The sequence below is a fragment of the Parasteatoda tepidariorum genome, chromosome 9 (genome assembly GCF_043381705.1).
Source record: "Parasteatoda tepidariorum isolate YZ-2023 chromosome 9, CAS_Ptep_4.0, whole genome shotgun sequence".
Classification (NCBI taxonomy): domain Eukaryota; kingdom Metazoa; phylum Arthropoda; class Arachnida; order Araneae; family Theridiidae; genus Parasteatoda; species Parasteatoda tepidariorum.
The window spans coordinates 47,373,018-47,391,656 of NC_092212.1; the positions used below are offsets into that span (position 1 = coordinate 47,373,018).

Below are 18,639 nucleotides of genomic sequence, written 5' to 3' on the forward strand. Positions count from 1 at the left end.
ACATGCTCATAAAAATGATATATTAAACAGGAATAACTAAATATAACCTGGGGATAATATTTATCAAAGAAACTTTAGAGTCAGTTTTGCAAAGTTAGGATTACAATTTTATTTTATTTAATAACCAGCGTTGAACAGCCCACCCAATTCTGAGTTTATGAATATTGATGCCTAACCTCTGTAGCCTTGTAATTTTGAATCCAACCCAAAAGACAAGTGAGCTTCTGGAACAAGCATTGGGATAAACTAGCCTTCAAGGAAGACTTTTTGATGGAACTAACCCACATTTGGAGAGGGAAATTACAAAACCCTCCTACGGTTAGTACAACTGCAAAGGGATTCTGACCCATGATCTGTTATCACCAAGGATATTTTACATCAGCACTGTGGTCGGTACGAGCAAGAACTAGAGATTGCATCAACAAGTCACTGCTGGGATTCGAACCTGGTTTACCTCATTGGAAGGTGAACAATATCCCCTGGGCCACCGCAGCTCCAAGATTACAATTTAAAAATATAAAAACAAATTCTAGCGACTCATTGTCAGTATTCACACATATCTGCTCAGTGTTACTCGCACCATCACTTGCCAAATGCCAGCATTTTTTGCTAATTAATTATTAACTGCAATAAACAAATTTCATTAATTAGCAACAGGTGAGACTATGAAATGCGGAATTTTCTTTATGCATACCGACATGTGTTAAGGTGCTTCAGAAGTAAATTAGGCATTACTTTGTAGGTTTCTCATAAATATATCAATTTTCAGGAATACAAAATTTTAAAAGGGGTTTTAGAACATAATTTTTAGAAAACATAACTACTCTAAGAAGCCTATGAAAAGATTTGTACAAAATTTGAACTTGAGAGACAGAAAAAATTGAAAAGGAAGTGGCAACTGATGATACTTTACATGCAATGTATTTCATTAAAACTAACAAAATTACAGCAAAAATGAAACATACCAAGAAGTCGAACAGCCATCCACTGTATACCCAAGCCAAATGATTTTTGCGACTCAGCAACACATCTACAACATAGAAAAAATATATATATTTGTGACACAAATATTACTAACTGAATTTAAAACTAACAATTCGCAGGTCACGAGAAGATTAAACTAGTACTTACATGTTATATTTATATATTTTACAAAGTTTTATGATTAATAAAGTATATACTTATAACAAAGCATTCATTTAGTTCATAATAATAAATAATTTTAATATTACTGCATTAAGCTATTAGTTTTACTTAATTATTAAAGACAAATGCAAGTTGATTTCACTTCCTTTTATCAGCATGATTCTGCAAAAAAAGTAAATCATGCTGAAAGTCCTCAAAAGTAACCAAAGTACTGGTAATATTAAAAAATTACTTTTTTGTTGCAGCATAAACATATAAATAATATCAAGTTAACAAAAATTACCAACTTTACTGTTTTTGAAAAAAAAATATAATACAGTTTTATAGAGAATTAATGATTTGCAGAACATTTGGCACAATTTTTGGTTAATTGTGAACATTAATTATCAATTTAAAGCACAGCTGGGATGACTTGGAGATGCAATACAATTCTTTATACTCATTAAAATTATGCATTTTTACTAGTTTTTCGACTTAATTTGTTTTATATCCCATTCCTCCTTCAATAATAAAGAAGTTTAACATCTATTAAAAAAATACTAATATTTTATTTTAAAAAAAACTAAGGATAATTTTTTTTAAGGTCTAAAGTATTTGCATATTTAATCCCGGTAAAATTTTTAAACACATTCATTTTACTTATCAAATATTTAGTAGTAGTAAATAGTTTAAATAGCAGTAAATAGAAGTTTTTTTTTTCTTTTTAAAATAGAAATATTCTGAAAATCAACAATGTCCTTTAAAAACTATTATTTATTTATTTTCTTTTGCAATATTTAACATGTAATGCTTAGTTCTAAATAAAATATTTTATATATTTATTTTCCAACGTTTTTTTTTAACAGTCTTTAAAATAAAGTAAATTTAAAAGCATGTATGTTAAATGTAAATAATAAGAAATTAGATAAAAAGAAAAGCTACAGAGGAAGTTTTTCTTATCGAAATTCGGCCAGATTAATTAAGGGGCAAAAAAGACCAGTTTTTTGTCACCTTGTCAGGCAGGGTGCTTGAATATGTCTGAAAAGTTTAAAGGAGTGATTGTGAGCCCAACTCAAAAACCCTGAAAATGTATCGAGTAAAATCACTAATGACGCATTTCAAAAAATTAATAATCTAATAAATTTAAATCATTGACCTTTTTTAAAACATGAAATTCTAAATAAATTATATGCAGCATAATTTAAATGAATAAATAGGTATAAGTTTACTTTTATCTCTAATCACATTTATTATTCTACCAGAAGAAAAAAATATTTCCATATAAAAGAGATGCCAAGTATAAATTTTAGCTCTAATACTTTTAAATAAAATATATAAGAATTTTAATGCATAAAAGTAATTGAGGATTTCTTGAAACTTCTGGATCGCGGTTAGCGAAAAATCCGGAAATACAGATTTTTTCCAGAGCACAATCAATCATTTCTGAGTTTAAAAACTTTTTGAAAAAAAAACTTAACTTGAATAATTCAAAGTATTTAAATTTAAATCAGAAAACTTTCTCACCGTAAAGTGGCTGACAAAGAAGGCATGCTGACCAAAAATGTGAAGAACATACAAAGAAATATAACACCCAGAAATAATGGACCATGAGTACAGTTATTATCACATTTCTCCCGAGTTGCTTGGACAACATATTCTGTTCCACGAAATGTCATATTCATCCCTCCATGTTCAATGCACGAACAAGATCCATAGGCCTAAAATTAGAATGAGCAGATAATGTAGAAACAATTTAAAATTTTAACAAAAAGAAAAAAAACATCTTAAACTTACACACTAACTACAAAAGAAATAAACTTTTTTTTATTAACAAATATTTAAAATGTACGAATAGTACATTAATTTTGATTAGGATGTTTCCTCATTCTGAAAAGTAACAAAATAGAAAGCGAACTATTCATGCTAAACTTGATTGTAAACACTACATTTCAAATTTCAAACTCGATTGAATAATATATTGAGTAACTTTTATGTTAGGAAAATTCTTTATGAAATGTCCCTCATAAAGGAATGCGACATGAAGACAATTTTACATTTATTTCATCAAAATTTATAGTATTTCTAAATATGTTCAGCTTATATATAACATTAAAAAAAAGACAAAAAAAGAATTAAAAAAAGAGACCTTAACAAAGATTAAAAAAACAAGAAAAAAAGCCTTGCTAAAAGTTATTTTTACATATATTTTTATTTACATATAGTAAAAACGAATCTCAACAAGTAACTTATAAATCAGTAAAATACGAAAATCGATGATTTATATAAAAATCATCTAAACAAGAATCGCAATTTTAGCAGATTCTGGCCCAGTTCCTAACATTTAAAATTCTGTAAATCAGCCAATCAAAAGAAATCAAATATCAGCGGCCGAAACGAAACTGCTTAAGACATAATTTTTTTTCCTTCCAAACTATAGCGGAAGTCGGGGTTGTCAAGGCAACTGCGTACATGCCGAAATTCTACCCATTTTCTTCTGAAGATCATTTTCTCAGGAGGCCACTGCAGGGGGGGGGGGGGGGTNGCGGGGGGGGGGGGAGTTCGTCGCAAGTCCGACTATATCGTTCGTTCGACTCCCCAAAAGTTTTTGGAACATGGTCGGAAATTTTAAAAAAGTCTTTCATCCCTGAAAAGATAAGAGAGTAGTGGAGTAGGAGAAGGCATTGTTTTACCAAGGTCAACCACTTTTACCCCAGCCAGCAGATTGACATGTGAAGAAAGGTTTATTGGGGGCTTCAATACTTTCGCTCCGCGGAAGAAAAAATTTTTTCAACAAAATGTCATTTACTGCAGAAAATTTTTTTCCGCGCCGAAATTTATGAAAAAAGAGCGGAAGATATGGAAAAATCTGAAAAAAGTGGAAATCAGCGGATCCGCAGAAGAATCACATCCCTGAGTCACTCAATCACTTGATGGAAATTCAGGCTGATTCTCAAGTCGTTATGTCAGGATCAAATTGACAACCTCAGCTCTTGACTAGCAATATGAGCAAAGCCCCGATAGTCAAAAAGCTATAATAGTCCACTAAGGTATGTGAGTCAAAAATATAATACCAAATTATAGTGAAAAAATTCTGAATAATTATTAAATCTTGAATCTAAAAGTCCAGTCGTAACTTAATAAAGAAAAATGGGCAAGCACTTAAAGAAAAATTACCTTTCTTTCATTTTCTTGATAAACCGTTTGACAGCCAGCAAAACAAGGAGAAAAGTAAATTGTGTTATCTGCACCACAAATTGGATCATAGTTATGATCCGAACAAGTACAGTCAGAATTGCAATCAGACAAAAATTTTGATCCCATGGTTCTGTAAAATAAATAATTTATTTCAAAAATATGTAATATATAAGTACAATTAATGGTTGAAATTGAATATTCAAAATCAGAAACAAGATCATAGAGCATCTAAAAACAGAATTATATCTTACGTTCTGCAATGAGAATTATGATATCGACAAATAATCTGCGAGTACCATCAAAAATAACCAGTTAAATTGAAATCAATTTAAAATTATGCAAAACTTAGTGCAATATATTATATTTTAAAACCATCTTTGAACATCTGATCCAATTTTGTTGGGTTTACGACTACCAATATTCAATTCCGTAGCCTTTGCAATTTTGAACCCAACCTAGAAGACAAGAGAACTTCTGCATCAAGCATTATGACAAACTAGCCTTCATGGAGGACTTTTTGATGGAACTAACTCGCATTTGCGTTACATGGAGAGGAAAACCTCCCATGGTTAGCCTGACGGCAAGGGGACTCTAACCCATGATCTGTCTACCACTGAGGATATTTTTCGTTATCACTGTGGTCAATGCAAGCGAGGTGCAGAATTCATATCAACCAGCCATCACTTTATCCCCTGAGAACCCACGGCTCTTTACGCAATGGAAAATTACCTTTCAATTATGTAAAGAGTCCTGGTGACTCAGGGGATAGAGCCCTCAGCTGTCTCCTCATAAAATAGAAAGGAATTAATTAAATATTAAATTAAATATATAATTGAAACAAAAATTATTCACATTGATTATTACCGCATAAAAAATTCTATCAGTGCATGAACATAAACTAATCTGCAGGGAAGTAACAGTTAACAGGGAAGTAAATGCATATACAGTTTAGCTCTAGATATAAAGTTGTTCAGCAGGAATTTTCTTTTTGAACAGTTTATGCTTTAGAGATAGAATAGTACCGAAAATTCAAAAGCAACTCATTCCCCCCTCAAAAAAAGTTATTTATCTTTTCCAAAAAAAATTTTGGAAATTTAATTATTGTGAAGCAATTTTCAGAAGTTCATCAACTAAATTACTAATTAATTTTTTTGAAAAAGTAGACTTAAAGAAATAAATCTATGGCAGAAAATTATCTTTTCGATGTTACATATAAGGAGGGAAATTGAAACATATTTCTGTTCAAAATTTTGACACAAATTTTCAAAATATATACAAAAAATTGCGATAAAATTTTTATGCAGTATATTTATACTTTATCAATCTAAATAGTAAACAAAGTTTAATTTTTGTCAAAATCTGCGAACATAAAAAATGTATTTTAGGTTCAGTTAAACAGTATCTATACAATACAACTCTATAAAACTCTATGCCCTATAAACAACATTATTATTATTTGTGTAAACAATGAAAATAACAATTAAGAAATTTCTGGAACTAAGCCAGAACTATTAACATTATTTGTTTAACTATTTACTAAGATGTTACACTTTCAATAATCTAGACAGGGCAAAAAAATTAAAAAAAATTTTATTTATTATTATTATTATTACCTTTACCAGTTCTAGAGGTCTAGAAAATGTTAACTTTTTTCTTTAAATAATAAATACTTAAGAGAATATTTTTCAGTTAAGCATTTGTATGTAAAAATTATTCAAAACCATTTTAAGATTGATAGATATTAATAAGTAAGTTCATAAATGTGTGAAATGATACAACACAAAATTCTATAAAGCACAAAGCCTTGCATTTCAAGGTTTGCATTATAAAGATCTAATAAAATATGCCTGAACCAGATTTTACAATGCCTGAACCAGATTTTACAATTCACCTATGTCAATGTAATTTTTCGTTTTTTTACAGTAATCTATTCTAGTGACTGAAAATGTACAGATAATCCCTCTGAATAATGAAACACAAGACAAACTTGTGATAAATTAGACTATTCTCTCTCCAATGTGTTCTCAAAGATAGAAAAAAAAATGATTTTTTGTTAGCATGAAACCCAGCAGATTAAAGTTTTTAGTTTGAGAAAACACTGAATGCTCTCTTAGAAGAATAAAATTACACAAAAACAATTTAATACAACACAATCTAATGTACTAAGAAATGCAACTTACTCATCTGAAATATTGACATTTACTCCAGCAAATTTGGAATCTGGGCAATGCAGAATAAATATGAAAGAGAAAGCTAAGCAGATCAGACAAAATGCAATACACATCCTAATGATACTGGCACACTTCATTTTAAATCTCTTAACAAGGTAACCTCCAAGAAGATTTCCACCTCCAGCACCGGGTATTGTCACCGAACCTAAAGTAATAAATGACAGTAAAAAAATATATCTTTTATGTCTAACTACAGTTTACTAACTTAAAAAATATGCATGAACATTATTAATTTTTATGTTATTGATTTTATGTTTTATAAAATTATGAAATAAAAAGTTGGAGATTAAGATTGCAAAGCTAATTTGCTTTGAAAAATTTCACTTTAAATAAGAGGTTCTCAAACTTTCCGCATCAAACCACTTGCATTTATGCTATAATGCATTTTTCTTCCTTTTTTTGTTGTTGCACATTTTAATAAAACTTTGTTACCTAAAAAGTAATATGTTAGAACACAAAAAGTATGAAATTCAAAATAAAACAAAAATTTCTGAACCGTTTTTTGCTACTTGCTTCCTAATCTAAACATTATGGCTCATGATTTCAAAAAGATTTTCTAATTAAAAATTTAAGTTATTCAAATTTATATTCTACAGTTTATGCTTGATAAAGTGGCCCGTGGTCCAAACAAGAATGAGAGAAATAAAGTGAGGGTACCATATTGTGACTAGATAAAATTTGTGTAAATGTTTAGTTATATTTCATGAATACTGTATTCAATTTGGCAAAAACATGCTACATTTTACACAGAATTATGAAACTGATTAATATACAGTTTTTTAAGTCAATAAAATGAAAGTATTGTTTAATATTGCTTTATTGAAATGAATGGTTCAGTTTCAACATTCTATGGGTTAAAATAATATTGTTTTTATGGAACAGCAAACTGGACTTCAGGTAGCAGTCGTTATAATAGTTGAACCACACTAATGGGTAGTATATATACACACACATATATATCAACTTATATTTACAGAGAGAGATAAAATAACAGGGTGGCCAAATTTTTCAACAAAAAATAAGCACCTTTTAAGTACTTTTTAAGCACTCAAAAAATATTTTTAAGCACTATATACATTAATAAAATGCAAAATAATTTTCAAAGACTTGACATGATCATAATAAAATAACTAGTTTCTGACAAAGAACTCGTTTCTTGATTATATTCCTTCCTTCCTCATTGGCTCGACAGCCCAGGATGGGCCTTGGCCTTCTCCAGTAGTTTTTTCCAAGCTGTCCTTCCTTTGGCAATGGGCTTCCAATTCTTTATTTTTAATATGGATAAATCTTTCTCCAGGGTATCTAGCCATCTGAGATTTGGCCTGCCCCTTCTACGTGTTCCTGTCGGCCGGGCATCAAAAATCTTTTTCACAATACGGTCTTCTTCCATTCTTACTAAGTGGCCTGCCCATTTTATCTTTTGGACCTTAATGAATCTTATGATGTCTGGTTCATTATATGATCGATAAAGTTCTAAATTTGATCTTCTTAACCACTGACCGTTTTTATTAATTCCTCCAAAAATGCACCGTAATATCTTCCTCTCAAATATGCTCAGCATTTCCTCATCTGCACGAGTCAATTTCCATGTTTCACAAGCATATGTTAAAACTGACCTAATGAGGCCTTTAAATAATAACAGCTTTGTTTTTCTCTTGATTACATTTGATCTTAAAAACTTTCTTAATCCATAAAGGCACCTATTTGCTGCTGTGATTCTCTTTCTTGATTATATTAGCCATTATAAAATGATAGAAATTTTTTTTTCGGTTCGATATCAGAAGGTGGAAAATGAAGCCTGAAATTGAGAATATCTTTCAAAATGCAGCAGAGTTGCACATGAGAGTGCAATAATCTCATAGAACCCAGCTCAGTCGACGCACACGCAGACTTGCAAGTATTCCATCAAACGTGTAAAATGATTGGAGCTTTCACACGCTACGGACCGACGGTACGCCGAAATGAATTGAGAAAAACTTTGAATTGAACGATGTAAGAAGCACGCTTTTGCATAATACATGGCGAAAATCAATATGGTAATGAAAAATTATCATTTTTGAAAAGGGAAAATGAAGCACTTTTTAAAAACATCCAATGAAAAAAGCACCTTTAAGGGCTTTTAAATAACGAAAATCGAAAATAAGCACCTTTAAGCACTCTTTAAAAACACTATGTACCATGAATATCTAAAATTACAAATTATGGCCAAAATTAGCAAAACTAAAGCAATCAACTTCAAACTAATAAAATCTGTATTTGTTTAATTTTATGTAGCCATACAATACAAAAAGCAATTTTTATTTTGAAGGCCCTGTGTTGCATTATGATAGCATATAATTGAAATAGAGAGAAGAAAAGCAAATGTGTGTGGGGGGGAGGGGACCTTTGGAATCCACTTCAGTTCATCGAAGTATTCAGACTAAAAAGCTATGAACAATCAAGGTACAACTATAACGTACATACAGAGTCATAATCAAATTATAAGGTGTGGAAAATAATTTGGACAAAATTTTTTTTTTTATTAACTTACCAACAATAAAAGCAGCAAAACTAGCTTGGTAACTGAATTGTGATTCAATTAATTTAGGCAAGAATGTTGCTAGACCAGCAAGTAAAATACCTAAACAGATATATTCAAATTAAACATAAATGAGCACAAAAAATATATATAAAAAGAAAAAAGAAACATATTTGTAAAGACTTCCGTAAGCAACATTAGATAACATCAATTAAAATGCAAAATTTCTGATATTCTGAGTTTGTAATGTAAATCCATACATGGGCTAATATTTATTAGACACAAATCTGTAAAGCATTGTTTTCAAATGTTTAAAATTTATGCAAAAGTGTAGAATATAGTACATATATATTGAAATACATAACAACATTTTGCAATAGAGTATATTTCGTAAAGTGCATACATGGCACTGTGTACTAGAGTATATTTTATACCAGGGGAAAAAAACAGAATTTAATCTCTGTTAGTAAAAAGCATTATACACTTGTATCAAATACAAATATATATGGGCGATTCCTTTTAAACATGACATTTCGGACCAAAAAATTTCTTCAAATTTAAAATCTTCAAAATAATCTAAAAAATTTTTTTGTATACTTTTTTAGTTACATTTATTAATATCTTTCAGACAGCAGTGTAGTTATTGACATTTGCTCGAGAGAAAAAATAAAATAGAAATTCACCAAATCTTGAATGCCAGGAAAATGACATATTAGCTTAGAAGTTTAAAAAACAGTCTGTTTAAGTTAATAGTAAGTAACTCAACTTAAGCCTTCATGTTAGATGGACTATAAATTGCTTAAATTAATTCTTTTTATCCACTGTAGAAAGAATCAAATTTTTTGTTGCTGATATGTATAGAATAAAATTGGGTATAATAATCAATCATTAAATAAATAAATAACTTTGATTTCATACAACCATATTACAATCATACATAAACTTGGTATTAGGTTAATATTTGTTTTTCCTCCTTACAGTATTAGCAGTTAAAAAAAATTTCTGGTAACACTTCAATGTCTTGGAATTCATAAGCCAGGAAAATGACAGCCAGGATAATGACAAAATCGCCATTTTATAGCATATAACTTTACTTCAATTTAATATTTTGGTCTAAGACGTTTACATTCTGCCGAAAACAACAGGATTTCTTAAAATAACTCAGATAAATCTATGTAGTTTATGTTATTAATAATTTCAAGAAGCCAGGAAAATGACAACACAAAAACCTACTCATCTTGAAAAATTTTTTGAAATAGATTTTGAACCAGAAAATTGGTTCTTTATTCATGCAACAAGACATGTTCATATAGGAGGGTATCTAATCAATCTATTAACATAAGATATTGATTGCTGGCTCTATCTATTTTGGTTATAAACCACTAAATAAAGTAGTCAGGAAAATGACAGATTTTCTTGGGACAAACAAATTATTGACAGAAAATTTTTTTTTAAACGAAGTTTTTGTAAATAATACCCTCTGCATATATTCTAGAAATGCTTACACTGGTTGAGATAAAAAAAATTATATATTGAAAAATTTATGGGAAGTTTTGAAGCTAGTTATTATTGGAAACATTGTTTGGGACATGCCAGGAAAATGACATTTTGAAGTTCAATTAAATTTTTTAACCATACAAAACAGTCAATGCTAGTGCCAAGTCATTTTAAAATGTTAACAGCAATGCAACTTATTAATTTTTTAAAAAAAAAAGTTCTTTTAGTATTATAGTATTAGATCTTGGAGCAAGGGACTGAATTGTCATGTTTTGTGAGAAACACCCATATATGGGGTGGATTTATGAAGAAAAAGTAACAGTATGAATCAGAGCACAATAATTTTATACTTTAATATTAATGTTATTGAAAGAAACTTCTTACAATGTACCCCTTGAATGAGTAATACCTTGAAACTAAACTTTTGAGACTAAGAAATTTTAGCAATAATGTTTCATTTTTATTAATTACATTCACATACAATTAAAATCATCAAAAAGTAAAACTATTACAAAAAAAAACCTACACTACTTAAAAAAATAAATAAAAAAAATTCATATAATACCTTCACTTGCACCAGCTAGACTTAGGAATACAAATGTTGGGTTTGTAATCAAAAGTTTCAATGAAGAAGGTAAATCCGAAAAACTGGATCCAAAATCTACTCGAGCTGCATCACTTTCCTGAAGTTTTTGATGCATTTCACTGATTTTACCAGCTTTCACTTTATCTGTAGCTAAAAATTTATAATTTATTTATGAATATAAAGGAAATACCGTGCAAAACATTTCATTACAAATTCCTATAACTAAATTATTGCCACCTAAAATACATCTAAACAAATCATAGAAGGTAATTTGTATGTGTTTTTTGTTTTTTTGTTGTTGCAACAAATTGTTTTAATATTGAATTACAAGACAAACTTGTTTTACAGGAAAGCAATTTCATTCTATTTGGAACTGAATTCAATTTTGACTCATTAAAAAGTAAAATAACTTAACTGTCAACTCTAAATTTGATTTGAGAATTTAAAACTTTAATGCAATCTTACAACACAAATCCGTTTTTGCTTGTTATTCGCAGCCTAAAAAATAGATAATGCAGGTGCGGGTACTAAACAAGTTTGATTGTTAAAAAAAAACTATAAAATTAAGTTTTTCCTTTTAAAACAACAAATTTAGTTAAAAACTAAACTAATTTAGTTTTCAAACAGAACAGAAATTATGCATATATTACAATATATATAATATGTCTAATGAAATATTTGATTTTTGCTCCTTAATTTAAAAAAAATTAAGTTTAAAACTTACATGGTAATGTTTTAGGAAAAGCAAGAACGGGTATAGCAATAAGCAATCCTAATACTGCTGCAAACACAAAGCCTATCCACCAGGCTCCAACCCAAACAGTACTTGATGGTGATAAACCTAACCTAAAATATAAAAAGAAAAGATTTTATTCAAAAAAAATATTTAATAAATNAATACATAGATACAAATTTTTAAAATATAAAAAACATTGGTGCAAATCAAAAACATACTGCAAAGAAACAATGTATATAAGTGAGACAAATTTTAAAACCCAGCTCAGTTGGTGAATTTTCAGAACTAATAATAGAAAAATATCTTCCAAAGATAACTAGTAAAAACAGATAAAATGTGTTGTTGTTGCTTATCCCCTTGGTCTAGAGCCCTAGACCAAGTCCAGAAGATCCTGTCACATCAGCAAATTATAGACAGTCTCTCCATCACTCATCAGTTGCCTCACAGAGGCACCAATGCAATCCAAAAGATGAGATGGAGAAGCGATGGCCAAGCAATAACAATAGACAGATAAAAAAATTTTGGTGTTGGAAGAAAGAACAGGTAGGTAGGTAGGTACTTTATTTACGTCGCACTAGAGCTGCACAATGGGCTATTGGCGACAATCTGGGAAACATAACTGAGGATGATCTGAAGGCATGCCATCACAATTTTGATCCTCGGAAGACGCTTGGAAATTCTTGGATTTTCGAAACAATGAGAGCTCGCTGCTTTGGTAGCTCGACGACCGAGGAAAGAACAGAGATACAATTATTTCATAGCCAAAAATTAGCTTTGTTAATAAGACTGAATAATAATTTTACTATTAATTAAGATTTATAACACCAGATGGCGCTGCGCGCAAGCAATTTATTATTTTTTTTCTACTTTTCCTCTCTTCAGTTTACGTTTACCACTGAACCACTATGCTTGAATAAAATTATCTTAATCCATTAATTTGAGTGATTATTATTGAATTTGAGTCAAACTTTGTAGGATGCTAGTGTAAATATAGATAGAGCAGATGAGTATTTTTTCTACAACTAAAAACAAATTATAATTCGACAGCTCATCACATAATTGTAAGACAGTATAAACTTAGTAAAAAAGAAACATGTAAAGTTAGATTTTAAAAACACTTGAATTTCAAAGTTTAAAAATAAATTGTTGATTGTAAGTATAGAACATCAACTCATTCTCGATTTTTAAAGAGACTGTTTTTAAAGAGAAAAATATACAAATAAAAAATAAAACTTAAAAAATCTTTATTTGAATTGTAGTAAGCATGCATATTGTTTGCAGCAACAATATACATGCTTTTATTAATTTTAAGAAATTGAATAAATGAAATCCTCAGAACTTACTCATTAGCATCAATGCCAAAATCGACATATAATCTCAACATTTGTCCGCCAAGAAGATATCCCAAAGCAGGTCCGACAATAGCCATGGTGTAAAAAATGCCTATTTTCATAATAAAAACTTATTATTTATATAGATAACAAAATATAAAATTTTGTTAAGAGAGAATTTACTAAAGCACAGAATATCATAAAATTTAATTGTTTTAATGATTTTTAAACTCTGCAAGATTTATTTTAAAATACATTTTTGAAAAATGTAAAACTATATTTTATGAAAGAAAACATAAAATAATAACTAGATTTCAAACTAATGAACAATATTTTATTTTTGGAACTTCAACACTGGCTTTCAACTTTTTCTTTATTTCTTTTGTATATTTTTTATTTACATATAATCATCAAAATATAGACTGATACGAAAACACCTCAGTAGTCGCAACTTGATTTCCAGTTAAAACATTTAAAATACTCGGATTGATTATTCTTAGCAAAATAATCAAGAGCTTAGTTGAAACTATCACTAATTATCTTTACTTAGGAAGGATGCATAAATATTTTCTTGTTACGGATCGAGCAAATAGTTTACATGACCATGCAAAATATAAAACTTTTCAAATTCTATAAAAAATATGTGTATTTCTTTTACCGTAATTACTAGTAAGACTATATTATACAATTCATTGAAATGTGATGCTTTGCTGAGTTAAATGTTTTACTCTCTCAAGAACCAAACCTTTTTATTAGAGATTAACACAAAGCATTATAAGCAAGATTAAAAAATGCATAATTTAAAAAGTTGTGGAGCACTAGTTTGCAATATAGAAGAGTTAGATAATTCAGTGATCTTGAAACTAATTAAAATTAGGAGATTCTTATATAATTCGAATCAATGGCTATTCAGATTCAAACCACTGAACTAGTATCAAACTCTACTGTGAATATTAATGGTGTGAAATGATGTAGAGTAGTGATCAGTTTCAAATTATTATAAACCAGATTCAAATTACTTTACAGATTAAATAACACTCAATATTGGTTGTTTTTAATTATAATTCCTTTTACTTAATGATAGGAAATAAAAAATTGCTGAATTTTCAAAAACAATATTCTTTAAATCATTTTTACAAAAGCATTAAAAAAGTCTTAGAATTTTAATGGAATAATATGTATAAAATGTCTGTATATTTATTAGTAACTTCACATACAAAAACAATTTAAGCTATCTTAAAAAAAGAAAAAAAAGAAAATATATAACTTTATAAAAACCATTTAAGTATCAACAAGATTAAATTCCAAATAATATAATAAATGAAATTGGTTAACTAGTTTGAATCGAAACATTAGTTTACCAAATTACCCTTTAATGATTTGATTTACCCAACTTCAACCGTAACTCTAATGGCCCAAGAATCCAGACATTATCTCAATACAAGACTGACTCGCATATTACACAACCTAAAAGTAATCTTTAGTTTGTATAAACTCATAGCTTGCAAGCCTAAGAAGCATTTCTTTTTCCCTCTGCTGGTCCTGAAGGGGTTAATACACAGTAAAATTCAGAAACTGCATAAACAGGGTGCGTAGCCAAATCTTTCAACAAAAAATAAGCACCTTTTAAGCACTAAAAAAATATTTTTAAGCACTAGATACATTAACAAAATGCAAAATAGTTTTCAAAGACTTTACATGATTGTGATAAAATAACTAAGTTTCTGATAAAAAATTAAAAAAAAAAACTCTTTTCTTGATTTCATACACCACCATAAAAAGATGGAAGGATTTTTCGGTTCGATTTCAGAGGGTAGAAAATGAAGCCTACAATTGGGAATCTTTTGCCAGTTGCACATAAGAGTGCAAGAATCTCACCGAACCCAGCTCAGTATACGCAAATGCTGATCCGCAAGTATTTCATCAAACATGTAAAATGATTGTCGCCTTCATACGCTACGGACCGTGGGTACGCCGGTATGCATTGTGTCAGATTGAATTGTGAAAACGTTGAATAGAACAATGTGAAAACCACACTTTTGCATACGTGGCTGAAATTGACATGGTAAATAAAAAAATCTAATTTTTGAAAAAGGAAAATTAAGCACTTTTTAAAAACACCCAATGAAAAAAGCACTTTTAAGGATTTTAAAAAACGAAAATTGAAAATAAGCACTTTTTAAAAATGCTATGCACCATGATAAAAATAAATTTATAGTAGTAAACATGCAATATATCAAATTTCAGTTTAGCAACAAAATATCACAAACCTAAATACATCGATGACATTTTAGTAGACACATTTTCTTCCAGATAAGTGCATCCTAAAGTATACAGTGGAACAGCACCAGCTCCATGCAACAATTGGCCAATGAAAAATATATATTTATAGCTTGATAGAGAAGATTCTGCTACAGAACAGACTGCTGTATAATTAGCACTTTGAAGTCCAGAATGGCAATGGAAATCCTGCTCTTGGCTAAACGTATAAGTACCAGCGAGAAAATATGGCAAGGAAAACACTAAAGATCCGAATGACAAAAGAATAAGTCCACTTCCTAAAAAAAATGGCTTGCTACGCGTGCCACCTAAATATGTAATAGGAATTAAACAAAGAAATGATGCTATATCGTAAGAGCCGGCTATAAAGCCAGTTTCAGTACTTTTTAACTCGTATCTTTTTTCTATTGTCGTAATGACTACATTTATAAAACCGTTTACAATAAGTCCTTGAAGAGCTCCTGCCCAACATATCCAGAAGAGGAACCACCGAGGAGTTCTGCAATTCTGTAAACACAATGGACGGAAATTGGCCCAGCCACACAATTTGTCTGTTCCAGTGAAACTGTCTGATAGTTCACTCACGGAATTGATAGAGCCATTTGCTTTTGAAGTGGTATCTTCGAAACCAATATCACCCTTTACCAAAAATAGTTGGCTTTTACTAGAAGATATTGAATATGCACAGGCTTTATCACTTTCAGGAGATAATCCTGAATCATTGGCACCAGTCATTTTTGTACTATGTTAATTTCACGGCCATAAGATCTTTAATCAGTCATTGACCTAAAAGAAAATGAAAAATATTTAGTTTACAAATAGCATTTGACAAAAATGATTAACAGAAACAGAAATATTTCCTTATCAGTACCTAAAATGTAATAAAAAATTTACATTTTTAGCGACTCTAGGGAGAAGTGACATGCGAGAAACTAAAGGTGACAAACTCATATTTCCTCGAGTAATACAGGGTGTGTATAAAGTAACGAACCTATTTTGATGTTTAATAACTCATAAAATAATAAAGATAGATTTAAATTAATAACATAAATGGTTGCATAGACTAAAAAAGTTTCATGACCCTTGCAAATGAACTTCCACATGTGCCCCTTCGTCGCACGGAGAATATCAAGTGGATAGTCAATTTCACGCCAGGTAGTGGCAAGCATGTCGGCATCCACAGAGGCTATTGCGGTTGTAATTCTGGCTTTTAGGTCATCAATGTTCGACACGATCTTATTGTAAACATTGTTCTTTATAAATCCCCCCCCCAAAAAAGTCCAGCAGTGTTATATCAGGTGATCTGAGTGGTCAAGGAATTGGACTTCCTCGCCCAATTCATCTTCCTAAAAAATGGTTATTCAAAGAACTACGAACGATGATACCCCAATGAGGTGGTGCACCATCTTGTTGAAAAAAGACATGTGGGTGAAGCTCTTCTAGTTGTGGAAACACGAAGTTTTCCAACATGTCTAATTATACGACTGATGAGACCGTCTTTTCTATAAAAAAGAAAGGCCCAATGACTCGGTCGTGCATTAGTCCACACCACACATTAACCATTGGGGAATCTATTTATCTCACGGTATTCATGGGTTTTTTTCCCCCATATGCGCATATTAAGGCAATTAACAATGCCAGAAACATGAAAGGATGCTTCGTCGGAGAACATTTTGCGCTTCAGAAAATCTGCACCATCTTCTATCCTTCCTACCATATCTGTTGTAAACCTCTAAAAAAGAAGGGGGCACACGTGGAAGTTCATTGACAAGGGTCATGAAACTTTTTGAGTCTATCTAACCATTTATGTTATTAATTTTAATCTATCTTTATTATTTTATGAGCTATTAAACATCAAAATGGGTCCGGGACTTTATAAACACCCTGTATAATATCAGGGGTCTGTTTAAAATAAATTTGGGTCTGTTAACGGACCCTTCACAAAATATTGATTTCGGCTGATTTTTTTTCTTCATTTTTTGGTAATTTGTAATTTTGAAATTTTTAGAGATAATACATATAACTATTTTTAAAACCATTTACAGAGTGGAATGTAGCCGTAAGCATTTTTTTCTTGTTTGCTTCTTTTATTTCAATTTCCCATCCCTAAGTTTTTCACAAGTAAGACGAAGAGTAATAAAAAATAAAATTTAACACATTTTTTGTTAATACATATTGCTTTTTAGTCATTTTTGTATTTCATTGCATTAGTAATTTATTTAAATAATGTGTAATAAAAGGGAGGAGCTCAGAACCACTAGTTAAAATTGTTTGTGGTGTGGATATAGTGAACTTCCGGTTATAGTGAACCGAAATTTTGGTCCCTTGAAGGTTCACTATAGCCACTCAAACCCTGCTATAGTGAACCTTCAAGGGACCGAAATTTCGGTTCACTATAGCAGGGTTTGAATGAGTATAATGCATATTTCAATTTATATGGAACACAAATTGACTTTTGGTTTTTTCGCTCAAATCTAGTCTTCATCACACACATGAAAATCCAAATGAAATAGACTGGTCATGATACTAGAATGAACAAAGAATTATCATCAACACAAAAAAAATTTTTGACGAAGCACACAGAAATGAGAGCTAAAGGCTGACCCAACCTCAAATGGGTTCACAGCCAAGAATGAGATTTCACCGTCCTGAGAGGGAATAATTGGAAAACCATGGCCAACAAAAGAGCTACCAGGAAGAAAATTTTACAGAAGGATAGGGACCACCGAGCTGTTTTGCAATTGAAGATAGAATTAAGATAGTTTATAATAACTAAATGTTTATGCTTTCTAAAATAGGGTGTGTAGCCAAATTTTTCAATAAAAAATAAGCACCTTTTAAGCACTAAAAAATATTTTTAAGCACTTTAAAAAAATATATAATTAGGCAGGGTTGGCAAGTTTTCGACAATTGACGATTTTATCCAGATTTAACAGTCATGTCAAAAAAAAAACTTTAGTTTTGTTAGTTTTGCAGCCATATTTTTTGACAATTGTCAAAAATCATGAATAAATTTTTAAATCATAAAACGAATGGTGTTTTCATACGCTAAAGACTGACGGTATGCCGAAATAGATTGGGGTTGAATTGTGAAAAGAAAACATTGAAATAAATGGAACAATGTGAACAGCGTCTTTTGG

The 18,639-nt window shown here is 30.1% G+C and overlaps 2 protein-coding genes across 7 annotated transcripts in view; both read right to left on the bottom strand.

Annotated features, from left to right (window-relative positions):
- Window positions 1-18,639, bottom strand: part of LOC139426460 (uncharacterized) — a 125,009-nt gene that overhangs the window by 36,132 nt on the left and 70,238 nt on the right. The gene's annotated exons all lie outside the window — the stretch shown is intronic.
- Window positions 1-18,639, bottom strand: part of LOC107437086 (solute carrier organic anion transporter family member 4A1) — a 57,466-nt gene that overhangs the window by 2,282 nt on the left and 36,545 nt on the right. For all 6 annotated transcript variants that reach the window (XM_071185442.1, XM_071185445.1, XM_071185443.1 and 3 more), the window contains 9 exons: window positions 15,490-16,285; window positions 13,232-13,331; window positions 11,877-11,998; window positions 11,132-11,302; window positions 9,082-9,171; window positions 6,501-6,696; window positions 4,300-4,450; window positions 2,650-2,843; window positions 966-1,030 (listed from right to left, as the gene is read on the bottom strand). In XM_071185442.1, coding sequence (XP_071041543.1) covers window positions 966-1,030; window positions 2,650-2,843; window positions 4,300-4,450; window positions 6,501-6,696; window positions 9,082-9,171; window positions 11,132-11,302; window positions 11,877-11,998; window positions 13,232-13,331; window positions 15,490-16,234 — 1,834 coding nt within the window. In that variant the 5' untranslated portion in view covers window positions 16,235-16,285. The remainder of the gene's footprint in view (window positions 1-965; window positions 1,031-2,649; window positions 2,844-4,299; window positions 4,451-6,500; window positions 6,697-9,081; window positions 9,172-11,131; window positions 11,303-11,876; window positions 11,999-13,231; window positions 13,332-15,489; window positions 16,286-18,639) is intronic.